Source organism: Zootoca vivipara, chromosome 1 (assembly GCF_963506605.1).
Source record: "Zootoca vivipara chromosome 1, rZooViv1.1, whole genome shotgun sequence".
NCBI lineage: Eukaryota > Metazoa > Chordata > Lepidosauria > Squamata > Lacertidae > Zootoca > Zootoca vivipara.
The window spans coordinates 91,370,372-91,385,380 of NC_083276.1; the positions used below are offsets into that span (position 1 = coordinate 91,370,372).

Below are 15,009 nucleotides of genomic sequence, written 5' to 3' on the forward strand. Positions count from 1 at the left end.
AATCCATGAGGATCCATATAAATATGAATTGTTATTACTAGTTCCACTACTACCACAGAATTAGGAAGAAGCAATAATAGGGACACCAAAAGAGTCCCTGAATCTGGAGCAGAAGCCAATATGTTTTTCATTTTCCTAGCACAATTCCCTAGCTTCTCTTTCATAAAGTATACTGCCACCACTGCTGCTTTGAGAATATGGAGAAAAATAATAACGTGTTGGATCTTTTCATAGAGCCTTTTCTGGTAAAGGATTTTAAATCTGAGACACAGGAAAAAATACATGGACCCTTTGATGACATCCTCTATATGTGCTTTCAGACATCACAGTGCCAGCCCAAGCTAGCTGATGTGTAGACATATGTAGGAATGTCAAGTTTTGCTTGGGAAGGGGTTGCATTTGAAGGATCCACATAGCATTCTCCTCCTCCTCCTCCTCCTCCTCCTCCTCCTCCTCCTCCTCGCACAGCACAATGAGAGGGTTTTTCAACACACTGCTAATTATATTTTCAGTTAAATTGCTAGTTTACTGGAAAGCAGGGAAATGATGGGGGAGAGCCGAGTGTATTGAGTCCAAATTCCCAATGAATCTCCTTCTAGTCATGGCTTCAAAGTCAGAAAAAACACACTAGTGATAAGCAAACATAATCTTGATTCAGAATTGCATCCAGCAAATTTAATTTAAACAAATCTGAAAATGGCTCTTTTAGTTCCAGGTCTAGTTTGGACCTTGTTAGATTCCTGATGATATAACTGGGACTGAAGTAGCATTCAAGGATCTCACTTGCATCTCCCATTGCCCCATTCCACTTACCTAGTCTGGCCACAAGGCCTTACTTGAGGACTTCGATCACTTGATCATCTGCTAGAATTCTGGTGTGGAAGCTTTCTTTAGGAAACGCCAACTCTGGGTCACATAATTTCCAGCACTTTTGGTGTCAAAGGAAGTTGGCACTTTCAGTAAACTACATATTAAAGGTAAAGGGACCCCTGTCCTTTAGGTCCAGTCGCGGACGACTGGGGTTGTGGTGCTCATCTCGCTCTATAGGCCGAGGGAGCTGGTGTATAGCTTCCGGGTCATGTGGCCAGCATGACTAAGCCGCTTCTAGCAAACCAGATCAGCGCATGGAAATGCCGTTTACCTTCCCGCCGGAGTGGTACCTATTTATCTTCTTGCACTTTGACATGCTTTCAAACTGCTAGGTTGACAGGAGCTGGGACTGAGCAACGGGAGCTCACCCCGTCCATAGCTGCCAAGTCTCCCGTTTTTCGCGGGAAACCCCTGTATTTTGTTACCGTTTCCCGCTGTTAACCCAAATTGATTATATCACGTAAATAACCCGTAAAGCTCCTGCCAGCGGTCATGTCCCAGCTCCCAGCTGTCTGCGCATGTCTGGACATGTGCAGAAGCGATTTCTGGTGCCCAGACATGCAGACACGGGCAGCCCGGCACCGGAAGTCGTTTCTACGCATGTCTGGACATGCGTAGAAGCGATTTCTGCCGCCCCGCCGCCGCTGATCGCAGATTTTTCAATCCGGGAGTTGGAGGGTATGACCCCGTCACAGGGATTCAAACCACCGACCTTCTGATCAGCAAGCCCTAGGCTCTGTGGTTTAACCCACAGCACCACCCACGTCCCTAACTACATATTAAAATGTATTAAAATGGAGGTAGTGAAGTGCACCTCTGTTGTAGTCACTGGGAGAGTAAGAGAGAAGATCTTCTCTGGTTTCATTACAGTCCAAACCAGAGAAGATTGTAGTGCTCACTTTGGATTGGAGACAAACTATAGAAGTCTTCAGCGTTTGTGTTCTGAGCAAGGAAAGTACAAAGTTTGGCATCACTAAAACATATCCCAACTATTTCGGGGGTGATAGTCTTTATGCAATAAGGTTTCTGCTTTTACCATGCTGTTAAATTGGCTTCCTTTGAACAATATAGACAGTGAGCTTGTTAGATGATGTATTTGTCTGTTCCAGAAAGGCAGTTATTGTCACTCAATCTGAAGTTTTAATAACTAAATAACAAGTCGCCCAATAAACATGGCTGCAGCAGCTACACAAACCTTCACATCTAACTTTATACACTATTAAATATTTGTTGCTTTGCAAATTTGTAATATATGAATTGGTACCACAAAGAATAGGGGACCCAGGTGGCGCTGTGGTTAAACCACTGAGCCTAGGGCTTGCTGATCAGAAGGTCGGCGGTTTGAATCCCTGTGACGGGGTGAGCTCCCGTTGCTTGGTCCCAGCTCCTGCCAACCTAGCAGTTCGAAAGCACGTCAAAATGCAAGTAGATAAATAGGGACCGCTACAGCGGGAAGGTAAACGGCGTTTCCATGTGCTGCTCTGGTTCTCCAGAAGCAGCTTTGTCATGCTGGCCACATGACCTGGAAGCTATACGCCGGCTCCCTCGGCCAATAATGTGAGATGAGCGCGCAACCCCAGAGTCGGTCACGACTGGACCTAATGGATCAGGGGTCCCTTTACCTTTACCTTTTACCACAAAGAATTCTGTTTTTATTTTAGGAATAGCATTCTGAGATAAAAGCATGAATATTTAGCCAATTCTTTCCAAATGGATAGTTTCTCACTGTCCTTTGGCAACTCTGTTTGTGGTTTCAAGGTTGGGGATTAATCACATGAGGGCAGTCGCCTTCTGTATTTACAGATGCTGCTCTGAATTAGATGAATGGTATTCAACCAAGGCTGCTGTGTTCTGTTGTACATTTATAGAAGCTTTGCCATAATGACCTCTAGTTGTTACTTGAAGGCGTAATGATTATCTGTGGCACTTCCAATTGTGCTTATTAACAGCAGATGTTTAAGAAAGAGCCACACTGTTAACAGTTTCCACTATTACAAAATTCCTAGTTATGGCTGCAAAAAATAGACACCAATACACTAGTTGTGCTTTTTTCAGATTAAACTGGGTTATAGAATATATTATGTCTAAAGGTATGAGTTTTGTGTTTCTTAATACCAATATATGGTGCTAGAATTTCTATCTTACAAAAAATATAACTGAGTCAAGTGAATGGAGGCAATGTGGGGTTTTTTTATTTAAAAAAGTTGTATGACCTTCTTTACAAGAGCACAATTTTGATGTCTCTGCCAAGCCTACCTGCATTTTTCTACTGCATTGAACTATAGGTAAAAGGGAGGGGTGTTGCAATCAAGAGAGTTACAAACTCTATTAAGGACTTCCCTTCTTCCTTCTCTGTCATACACATTCTTCCATCACAAGAGCTGTTGTCCTAATTACCCTTTTCTACACTAGAGGTGAGGTGTTTTTCCTTAAGAGGATGTCAAACTCAGAGCAGAAAACTGATTCTGCTTTTCTATTACATTGTTATTCAGAATAAAGGAGGGCATTAACCAAATGCTGTCAGAAAGGGTTTCCTGAAGCAGATGCTTGGTAAGGTAGTTTATTTTCTGGCATCTGTGGAAAGGGGATGGAAGACAGGAGGGAGGGAGGTCAAAACAGCCATTTCAGTCAAAATGTGCTCAAGGTATGTGGCAGGGTGGATTTGATTTAAATCAAACTGATTTAAATCATGATTTAAATCACGATTTAAATCACTAGTCAGTAAGGCTTGATTTAAATCATAGTTTTCTACATAAAGACTAATTCTTGCTGGTATAACTTTAATATGCAAGTAGATGAAGATTTTTAGAATAACAACTTTCATATTAGTTTTTTATCCCCAGTTTAATGGGTTATTCATATTTGGACAACTTTACTGTTGTACTTAGGAAGGAGAAAAATAATCATTATCTTAATAATAACAATTTAAATAGATTTATTCAACTGAAACAATAACATTACAGCATATGTTATTTGCTTAAACAAACATCCATGTTTGTTAACTAATTTGACTAAACAAAAACAATATATATATATATTAAGAAACTTAGACTGTCAGCACAGCCTACACATGAAAAACCTAAATACTGTCCACTCCAAACAATCAGAAAAATATTGTTTCTATTCTATTCACTGAACTTCTTGAAACTTAGCACTGAAGGGGTTGTTTCTGTATTCATAGGTTTGTAGAACAATAGGATTAAGGTCTTTTTCTCAACTCTGTTCATGTTATAACATTTTTGCTGTGAAGAAGAGGCATGCGATCTCTGTTGAGTCAAATTCAGTTTTGAGAACTGCAAAAGTAAACCAAGCATCTGTGATAATATCTTGTAGGCAGAGAAACTGCCCAATAATCTTACAAAAACCTCTGGAAGAGCATGACATTGTGAATGGATTAATGGAATTTATTTACCCAAAAAATTAAACATATACAACCTTATTCTACATAATTAAAAAACTAATCTTTATTTCATGATGGAATAACCTTTGGATGGTAATATATTTTCCTCAAAAAGCATTTTATTTAAAAAAATCCAATTTAAATCAAAAAAATCGATTTAAATAAAAAAAATCCAATTTTTTTATTTTTTTAAAAAAATCATTGATTTTTATCCACCCTGGTATGTGGTGAGGCAGAGCTGCACCTTTGGTTTCTTTGTATAGGTAAAGGGTAAAGGGACCCCTGACCATTAGGTCCAGTCGTGACCAACTCTGGGGTTGTGGTGCTCATCTTGCTTTATTGGCTGAGGGAGCCGGAACAGCTTCCGGGTCATGTGGCCAGCATGACAAAGCCGCTTCTGGTGAACCAGAGCAGCACACGGAAACACCGTTTACCTTCCCACTGTAGCGGTACCTATTTATCTACTTGCACTTTGGCGTGCTTTCAAACTGCTAGGTTGGCAGGAGCTGGGACCGAGCAATGGGAGCTCACCCCGTTGCAGGGATTTGAACTGCCGACCTTCTGATTGGCAAGCCCTAAGCTCTGTGGTTTAACCCACAGCGCCACCCGCGTCCCTTTCTTTGGTTTGGTTTCTTTGCATATAGGAAGGTAATATGTGTACTGAGAAGTTTATGTGAAAGTGCTCTTTCTGACCTTGTGATATAATCAGATAGGAAGAATCTATGCGGAGGTAAGGGGAGATTGAGCGTCTGAACAGGCGTTTGGTTTGTGTCATTCTGTCCATAGCCAATCCATACTGGCAGGTTTAAGTATAAGTGTCTCATGTACTTTTGGAACAGCCCTGCCTCTGTTCACCTGATGGGATACTCACTTGCATCGTGTTAAGTCTAGATCAGATAAAAACCACACTGGTGCTTCCTTATCCTTCCCTGAAATGTATACAGACTGTGTGATTTCAAAAGATGCCTTTCTCAAGGTGAGGTTGAATCCAGAGGGCAAAAAGGTCTGTTGCCTCTGTCCAGGAACAACTTTTCCTGCCCGAGGGCTGTTTAACAAGGATTTTGTGAATAATAAAAATTATTATTGTTTTTATTATTTATTTATACCCTGCCCATATGGCTGGGTTTCTCCAGCCACTCTGGGTGGTTCCCAGGATTGTGATCTTGTTTTAAATTGTATTGATGTATTTTATGTAATTTTTCTGTTGTGTTTTATGCTTTATAAGTGGCTTCAAGGGCAGTTCTAGGGAACTGGGTAGAAATTGAATAAAAATAATAATAAATGTGAGTTATGACACTTATGAGTACCCATCAACAGCCTCTGGAAGGATGTGGTTCAAAGGATATGAATAACCTGCTTTCTCCCACTGCATAATCTTTCTCAATCACCATCTGTGGGACAGTCAAACCGTTGTTAGAATGCAGGTGAAAGATCAGAATGGGAAATTAGGCATTGATTTGGGCCTCAACTGCTTTTGTGGGCGCTAAATTGCTATATATTTAGCAGTTAAAGTCAGCACAGCTGTGACTTCTGTTCAAATTAAAGGAGTAGGATTCAAAGATACAGAAAATAGGTGCTTGCACTGTTTAGCAAACACTTGCACAGGGACTGATGGAGTTATTTGTGTAGTACAGTGGAACCTCGGTTTATGAACACCTCGGTTTATGAATTTTCGGTTTATGAACACCGCAGACCCATCCGGAACGGATTAATTCACTTTCCATTACTTTTAATGGGAAAGTTCGCTTCAGTTTATGAACGCTTCAGTTTATGAACAGACTTCCGGAACCAATTACACCCATGTTTCAGTTTATGAACGCTTCAGTTTAAGTACTCCGCGGACCCGTCTGGAACGGATTAATCCACTTTCCATTACTTTCAATGGGAAAGTTCGCTTCAGTTTATGAACGGTTACTCTGCGGACCGTCTGGAACGGATTAATCCACTTTCCATTACTTTCAATGGGAAAGTTCGCTTCAGTTTATGAACGCTTCAGTTTATGAACAGACTTCCAGAACCAATTGTGTTCATAAACCGAGGTACCACTGTACTAAAATTGGCTAGGTTCTATAGCAGTTGTTTTGCTTCTGTTTGCACCAAGTAAAATAATATATTTGATTTTGGTTTTCTCATGCAGTGCTCTAGTACAAGTTGTAGAACAGCCCTTCTGAGGATGGAAAGAAGCTCCCACGTGTCGAAGGAAACCTTTGGAACTAACCCAGTGACTGGAAATATTGAATGACTTTGTCTCACCCTGGGATGTAATTGAAAATGATAAGAGATGCTTTGGGTGGCTGCCCAGTAGCCATGCACTACTGCTGATCCACCACATTCAAAGATGGCACTGGGACAGTTTCATAAGGCATTAGATGAGAGAGGGGACAAAATGGCTTCTTCCATGATCTACCTTACTCCTTCAGTACAAAGCACACCCCCATTGGGTCTGCAAGACTGATTTTAGACTGAAACTAGTTGGTATGTGCAGTCATGTGTTGTAGCACCCCACTACCAGCTTAAAAAAAACAAGAAGTGTCAGGCAACTGTGTTTAAGCAGAATAATGGTCGGGGACAAAGCTGCGTAGCAGAGAGGTCAGCAGCCTAAGGCCCATGGTTGCTTAACCGGCCCATGAGCCACCCCCGAACCGAGCCACTTGCTCAGCGAGTCCCCGCACGCTGTGCTAAACCAGTGCAGGCACTCTCTTCCATGGCCCCGGAAATTGCTTCTGCCCATGCCCAGATGCCGAAAATAGCCTCTGCGCAGGCGTGATTTTCGGCGTTGCATTGCGCCGGCCTGGTCCACGGAGGATCTCCACAGGAGTGATCCGGCCCATGGCTTAGCATTTTCCACTGGCACTTAAATTCTCTAAACTTCTGTTCCCTGTCTATAGAGGAAAAGCATAAATCGTGCTTTGGGGGAGGTGGTGATTTTGAGCAGGAAAATAAAGTGCCAAGAAAGAAAGGGTTAAAAAACAGCTCCTCTTGTCCCCTGTTCCCCCCACTTGCTCACAGTCTCTCAACCCTGGTGTGAGTGAGTCTTTGTCTGTTTTAAATGACACTGGTGAAAAGTTAACTTCAGCTGTGCATGTAGTGTTTAATTGGGGGGCTTTAAAGAGACGATTTGCACAGTTTACTGGAACTACACAGTTTCCTCCTTGTTTCCACAGCCATTTTAAGATGATAATGAGCTCAGCCTCATAAAGCTGACTTTAGTACTAGTGGTAGCATCTGTTGCTTAAGGAATTGCCTGGTGCCCTAGCAGACCTAGAAAGGGGTGGAAGTTTGTGCTGTGCCACCACCACAGTGTGTACAACACTGCAAAATTCGCGGAGGTCTGTGTTTGACAGGATGGTGTTTTAGCCAGCGTCAGCTATTCCTTTCTGATGACCATGTGGTCCAGAGTGCACTATATGCGAGAAGCCATTGCCTTGGCAAGATTGCAAGCTTTGCTTTAATGGGTGAAAGCATTCACCTTTAAGTGAGGAAGTCTGTCTTAGTGTTTTGCTAGTTAGTGCTTTAAAATGCTAATGTCAGTGCATGCCAGACAGCTGATTATCATGCGTTTCTGTATGCTACAGTTTCTCTACTCAGACTAACTACCATCTGCAGGGTATGTGCTGAACTCTTTTCACCCAAGCTCTCCCGTCTTATCTGCAACATAGTGCTAATTTATTTATTGTTCATTCTTCACATTTGCCATAAAGACAGCTTGAAAATGTCGAGAGAATTAACAGGAATGCCAGCAACCGCAAGAGCAGCACTTCGTGTAGGGAAGGGCTCTAATCAGCTCCTCATTTCTCAAGTGTTGAATGTGTGCTCAGCAATTTCAGTCCATGCTGGCACATTGGTGCGCAGATGCATGTTGTTCTGTGTTCAGTTTGACTCGATCTAAGAATCTTTGAAGATGCCTCTACTGGATTTGGCCCTGCTGTTAATGCTCTTCATCCTGCCACTTTGTGCCAGTCTAAGATATAATACTTCCAGGCTGGGCCACAGGATTATACCTGCCTCTTGGGCGAATTATCCCATATTTTCCTCTACTGGCCTTATGTCTGGGCCAGCCTTAACAAGGATTTGGTATTAGCCAGGATTCATCCATAACCAGCTGTTATCCGCAAAGTCAGTGGAGATTAAAGCAGTTCTGTCCCAAGACATTTTGCTGCCTGAAGCAGAGCCCAAATAAGTTTTAATCTTATATGGGTATTAAAGCGCAGGTCCTTTTTGCCCTCAATTTGTCCACATGTTCTGTGGGACTGTGTGGTCTGCTGCTGAGAATGCTTAGTAGCATTAGTGTGGGAAAACTGATGAGGTGGGTTTTAATTCCTATAGAAGGCACATCCTCTCTGGTCTTTATACTGTACATCTCATTGTAGAATATATTTTTGGTGGTCACTCTCACCACCACCCATCTCCCAGTATCCCATAAGAATAGACTGGATGGAACTTCATCATTGCCGTTTGTAATCATTAGTCCTCATGCCCCCGACACCCACCCAGAGGAGAGATCTTCATGGCTCTTGTTCTGTATTGGCCTCCAGGAACGCCCAGCATACCATCTAGAAATTAAGCCTCAGTGAACAAGTAGGTTAGGATCTGCATTTGATAGTGTTTACTGTCTGGTTATACTTTGTGCCTGCCCCCCCCCCCCAATCTCTCTGTATTTCTTTATATGTTACTTCTTCAGTTCATTCTACTTTAGTTTATTTTCCTTGGTGTCTCATACCTTTCACACATGTACAAATATAATTCCATGTGTCTGTGTTCTCAGGCAAATGCAGGGTGTTTATGAAGTCTCTGCGATGCCACTACTGGCTTCTTCAACACCTTCATACTGTACATCGTTTCTTCTTGTTGCCTCCTACGATTCATTTACCTACTGATCTATTGTTATGCTCCTTGTACAGGTTGTGGCTACGGTATTTATCTGATTTTCGTATATTCTTTGAGTAGTTTTGGGGATGCTACCAAGAATACTTCTGACAATATAGGCATTTTCAACAAATATACCCCAATATTATTGGCAGGCCGGATGTGAAGGCTAGAAATGGTTATACATTTTCCATGGGGCTGGGTGGAAATGTGTTGCAGTGGCTCTGCTTGTATCTGGATGACCATTTCCAGAAGGTGGTGATGGGGGATTTCTACTTAACTCAGTGGTGTTTGTGCCACAGGGTCCTGCAGGGTCTATCATATCTCCCATTCTTATTAACATCTACATGAAACTGCTGAGCATAGTCATTTGGGGATTTGAAGTGAGTTGTTGCCAGCATGTGGGTGACACACAACTTTTCATTAAAACCACATGAAGTGCTGAATGTGCTAGGCTAGGGTAAAGGACAAGATGAGAGTCACAAGCTGAGGTTTGCTCTGTGAATAAGTACTTCCTCTCTCCAGATGAGCAGGGGTCATCCTGCTCTGGATGGGATTGCACTTCTTCTAAATGATCAAATTCATAGCTTGGGGGTGGCCTTGTATCCACCACTGTCCTTAGAGCCATAAGTGACCCTTTAATTAACTTTGGCTTGTAGCCAGTGCAGTGCTACGTAACTGTACTGTCAGTGCAAAGATTTGCACTGGCACAATGGGAGGTCCCCCCCCCCACTTTTAACACCCCCAGTGTATGGTGTATTTTTGGCTGATTCCATGTGTGAAATGATTTTCCTGTCTTCTTTTTCTTCTTCCAAACTTGGGTTTGAAGGGTGGTTTAGGATTCTAAAGTTCAATTCTACTGTATTGGGTGGAATTCAACATAGCACAAACGGGGGTATATCAATACAGGAAATGAGATCCACTGACACAACAGAACTTCCACCTCCTCCTGCCATGTGCCCCCTAAATCTGTCCTGGGGGCTCATCCAACCCTCAAGAACAGATTTAGCAGGAGAGGGAAAGTGGACCTTGTTTTTACCCATATATATTTTAAACTTGAACATCACCTGGAGATTTATTTTTTATGAGGCAAGTAGTAAAGCTAAATAATAAATGTCACCCATAGATTTAAAGAGACAGAATCAAAAAGAGCAGTTGAATCATACTGCAATCACTTGTGCCACCAACTGCTGCCTTGAGATAAAGAGACGTGGAGCAGTAGCATGAGAAAGATTCCTGTGTGAGTGCATTTCTCTGCTCCTTCCTTAGCCTGTTGCAGCTCTTGCTTGCTCAATTAACTTTGTGACAAATTTATATATTGGGAAATGTGTAAAATGTTCCCTGGGATTTTATTCACGGCATTCCAGCAATTTTATGGTGTCCTTTTAGATGTTAATCTTGTCTGTTTCCCAGAGAAGCCAATTTCAGAGCTTTTCGCGTTTTAATTGTTCTGCAGATTTGTGGCTGTGTTGCGTTCTGTTTATCTTCATGTTGTGGGGCACATTCTGGGATGGGAAGGTTGACATGGGCTTACAGAAAACTGTGGGTTGGTGTTGCTGAGCAAGTCTCTCCACCCCTCCTGCCTTGTGCTATGATTTGGAGGTGTGGGACAGGGCTGCCTTTGGCTGTAACTCTTAGCGACTAAATCATCACGGAGAAGGCTGTCAGAAAGAAGTGCTATCAGGCCTGCACCCAGCTCTTCTAGCACTGAGTATTGACTTGGAAGTAAGTCCCACTCTGTTCAGTGCAGCTTACTAAATGTGTTTAGGATTGCATCATAGAATCATAGAATTGTAGAGTTGGGAAGGACCCCAAGGGTCATCTAGTTTTACCTCCTCCAGTGCAGGAATCACAACTAAAGCGTCCCTGAATGTTGCAGTCCCATGCTGCTGCTGCTGCCCTAGACATAATTATCAGTAATTATGGCAGAAATGCTAAACTAGAATTGTTCACATGTAGTTAATGTTGTGAAATTTAATGCTAATATTTTTTAAAAAATATCAAATGCTTTTGTTTTTCTCTTGCAGTGATTCGGAGAGCAGAAAACTATGCAAGAAGATGAAAGTTGACCCTAGTTCGAAGGAGAAAGGGGTAGAGTTATTGCATTACAAGTACGTGCAAGATTGGGTTTTTATTTTATTTGTTGAGACAATTTATATACTGCTTAATTACAATCCTATCTGAGATTGTCAGGGAATGCAACATAATTTGTTGAGAGTGGTTGTGCTGCCATTGGCTTTATCTTCTCCTGAAGATACCCTGCAAGGCAGCAGAGGTTTAGTATCAGTGTTTTTCTTTTCCTAGATGGGCTACCTTCCCAGGTTGATGTGCCCCATCTGTCCCTCACTTCCCTCTACAGCATGTGCAGGAACCGCCTTCTTGGCCATTGGACCCACTATTGGTCTTGTCCGTTCAATCCTCCGGAGCTTGTCTTTGTATGCAGGGCAAGTCCCTAAATCAATGAGGGTTTGAGGCCCATCAGCTACCCTCACCTGGTTTAGTCAGCCAGTCAAAGCCATTTCCCGGGTGTGGCTGCTGTTGCATGCTGACAGCTTCTAGGAGCCACGGGTGAGAGTTGAGTGCAGGGTGGGGACCAAAGGTGGACAAACTGCCCCAGGAGGAGCACAATATGTCTCCCACCAGAGGTACTACGCCTCGCCTAACACTCCATACACCCCAGAGTGGCTATGCAAAAAGAACAAAAGTTTGTAAGGCAGAGATAATAATTTTCATATGTTCTGCATTCCAAAATTGGGCTGCTAATGGACATTTAATGGACAGGCAACATTGTATGGGTTGGCTATGATGAGCTGGTGGCTGAAAGCTAATTTCTGTTGGTGCATTCTGTCCCACTAAGATCTTAGTGCTTGCTAATATTTAAGAATATCAAATGCTTTTGTTTATCTCTTGCAGTTGCCAGAACCATGCACCTTCCTCAATAGTTGGGGTTTTGTTCTGACCTTGCACCATACATCTGAAATGCAGCACAAGGTCGGAGACAATTTCTGTCCCAATCCCAAACCTGGAGGAGGGTTCAGAGTTCTGTGCAATGGGAAAGCAAGCCTTCAACCCCCTCCAGTTTAGAGTTGGAGGGAAGCGGGCAGGCTTGCTTTGTCTGTATGTTTGCTAGGCAGTTGAAGCGCCTGTCAGATGCAGATGTCAAGACACCTGCCTCTCCTTCTAGCTTGGAGCTGGATCCAAAACACATCCCAAGCCTCCTCTGAACTGTGGAGGCAAGGAGGAGCAGGGTCCTCTCACAGCTTCAAGCTTTGAAGTAAGCCTAGGACTTACCCAAGAGGCTTTCTGAGCCAGAAAAGTGGCAGGTAAAATGGTAAACTAGACATAATTGCACTGTATCTACTGATGCGTACATAGATAATGTAAGTTTTGTTGTGAATATCAAAGAGCATGTTACATACACAGGAGAGTTCCCCAAATAAAATATGTGTATGATTACATAATGCACTGTTATTAATATTGGTAGTCTGGGTCAACATTAATAGTTGAAAATTAACACTCCCCCACTTGCCTGGCCTGAAAGAAATAGAAAAAACTCATCACATTATTATTATTAGGGATCAGTAGGGATATTTTTAATGCAGATGAGTTTGGGGGAGAAATTACACCCATACTTAAAGAAAGTGTTGTCTCCTCTTCCAGTATTCCGTCATAATTCTTTTTAATGAGACAACCCCTACCTGTGTTACCTAAATCGGTTGGAGGTTGGTTTCCCAGCTGACTGATTTCAGGAGACTTTAGCATGTGATTGTTTTTTGTTCTTCGGGAACCAACATGCATAAATATAGCTGTGCATTGTTGCAAATAGAAATTGCCCTCTGGAACTGCCACTCCCCAAGTCTGGCCTGTGCTAAATGCTCTCATTAAGGCTTTGTGGAAGTGATTGCCCATTAGAGACCTGGTTGCTTCAAGAACTTGTTTTCGATGGCTGTGTTTTCCACAGCCCTGCAAGCTGAGGAAAACTTAATTCATCCAGACCAGAGGGAAACAGCTGCATGATTTTCTAATAGCACTCCTAAAATTAATTGCTGTATTTCCCCATACTGTTTCTTGACAGGGACGGCGCATTTCACACTGAATATAAGAGAGCACTCACACTGAAGGTAAATCTTACAGCAGTTTGAAATCTTCCGAACAGGGAGATGTGTTTGGGTGTAGAACAGATGTTAATGCTTACAGCTTTATATTTGGGTGGTGTTTTCCCCATACATTTCAGGAACAGCTGTTTGGGTGACCTAAAGGGTTTCTCTCCATTCTCATATCTCCTGCACATCTGCCAGGCAAACATCCTGCAAAGCTGTGTGTGATTAACTAGATGGAGACACTGTTAAATTGCAATATGAATTGTGAACTTCGTTGCAATCTGCTAACAAATAAAGTGGGGTTTTTTATTTAGTATGTGTGTTGTAAATTATTTTTGTCTTGCTGCAAGATCCCTTTTGATGCTAGCTTGTATCTAATATCATTACCCTGGCAGTGATTGGGGAAATGCTCTCCCCTTTTACTTCATGTGCCATGAGATGAGCTTGGAAAAGAGAGGAAGTGGCCTTTTCTCAGATATGATTGCAACCATGGACTAAAGTCCTAGGTAGATGCCCAGCGCACAGCATGGGCAAACTGGCCTCCTTTCTCTTTGTTGCCCGGCCATAATAGACTGCACAGAGCAAAAGGAGAAGTGCCCTTTGAAGCAGCTTTCAGAGAAAAGGGGTATCCTAGAGAACACCAGAGAATACTCCTAGAATAGGAGGCCTTCCCTCATGGTGGCTTAAGAAAAAGCTTTGTTCACAAAAGTAGCCTCAGGAAGTCTTGGCTCTGTTCCTGAAATGATTGTAGGAGGCGTTTTTTAAACTCCAGACAGCCTTAAAAAATTGACAAATTGAAAGATACTCAGCTGAATTCACCTGGTGCATGGTGTTTCCTTCAACCTTCTCCAGCACTTAGAGGATTTCCCCAAAAGTCATGGGAGGGATTCAAAACAACAGAATAGATTCAACAAGAACAAGTTCTGTTTAGTTTTGGAAGTATTTGGGAACCTTCCCTATAAGAGGAGACTGAAGTGTTTGGTGCTGTTTGCCTTGGGAAGAATTACTAAGAGGAAACATTATAGGGGAGGGGAGCCAGCAATGCATAACCCAGACATTATACAAAGTGAATAAATTGTGAAGCTTTGTGTAAATTTCTCTCTTTCTAGTCTTTATAACAGAACTCTTAAAAGCAGATAAATTTATCTGCAGAGATCCTGGCTTGCTCATACGGTGGCAGTTATGAGATTTGAGCACCATTATTAAATCTAGTGGCAACTGCCAGGTCTCAGCACTGATTCCTCCTGCCTCATTAGAGGAGACTGAGTTTTGCAACTGCTACCACATTTTGCAGACTGTACTTCATTAATATATTTCTTCTTCTTCTTTGGCGATCACTCGTAGCTGAGTAAGATTGTCTTCCATAAACACGGTTTTAACAGTGAGTCCATAAGTGACTGTGGAGGCCAATTCTGGATCCACATGTCCTTCCACAGTGGGAACATTGGTTTCCGGGTGGGAGTTGATAACGGTGTGGATTTGCCAAGACTGCCTTCCTCTTAGCACGTTTCTCCCTTTCATCCTGAGTTCGAGTGTCTTCAAAGCCCATGACACCTTTGGTAAAGGCTGTTCTCCAACTGGAGCGCTCGCAAGTCAGTGTTTCCCAGTTGTCAGTGTTTATACTACATTTTTTTAGATTTGCCTTGAGTGAGTCTCTAAATCTCTTTTGTTGACCACCAGCATTACGCTCTCCATTTTTAAGTTTGGAATAGAGTAGTTGTTTTGGAAGACGATCATCAGACATCCGTACAACATGACCAATCCAACAAAGTT

The 15,009-nt window shown here is 42.4% G+C and overlaps 1 protein-coding gene across 3 annotated transcripts in view; it reads left to right on the plus strand.

The window, feature by feature from the left end:
• PDIA5 (protein disulfide isomerase family A member 5) overlaps positions 1–15,009 on the plus strand; it is a 169,522-nt gene that overhangs the window by 65,727 nt on the left and 88,786 nt on the right. For 2 of the 3 annotated variants that reach the window (XM_035129030.2, XM_060276208.1), the window contains exons 4-5: positions 11,164–11,247; positions 13,212–13,257. In XM_035129030.2, coding sequence (XP_034984921.2) covers positions 11,164–11,247; positions 13,212–13,257 — 130 coding nt within the window. Of the gene's footprint in view, positions 1–4,741; positions 10,377–11,163; positions 11,248–13,211; positions 13,258–15,009 lie in introns of those variants that run through there. The other variant, XM_035129052.2, reaches the window with a different exon arrangement.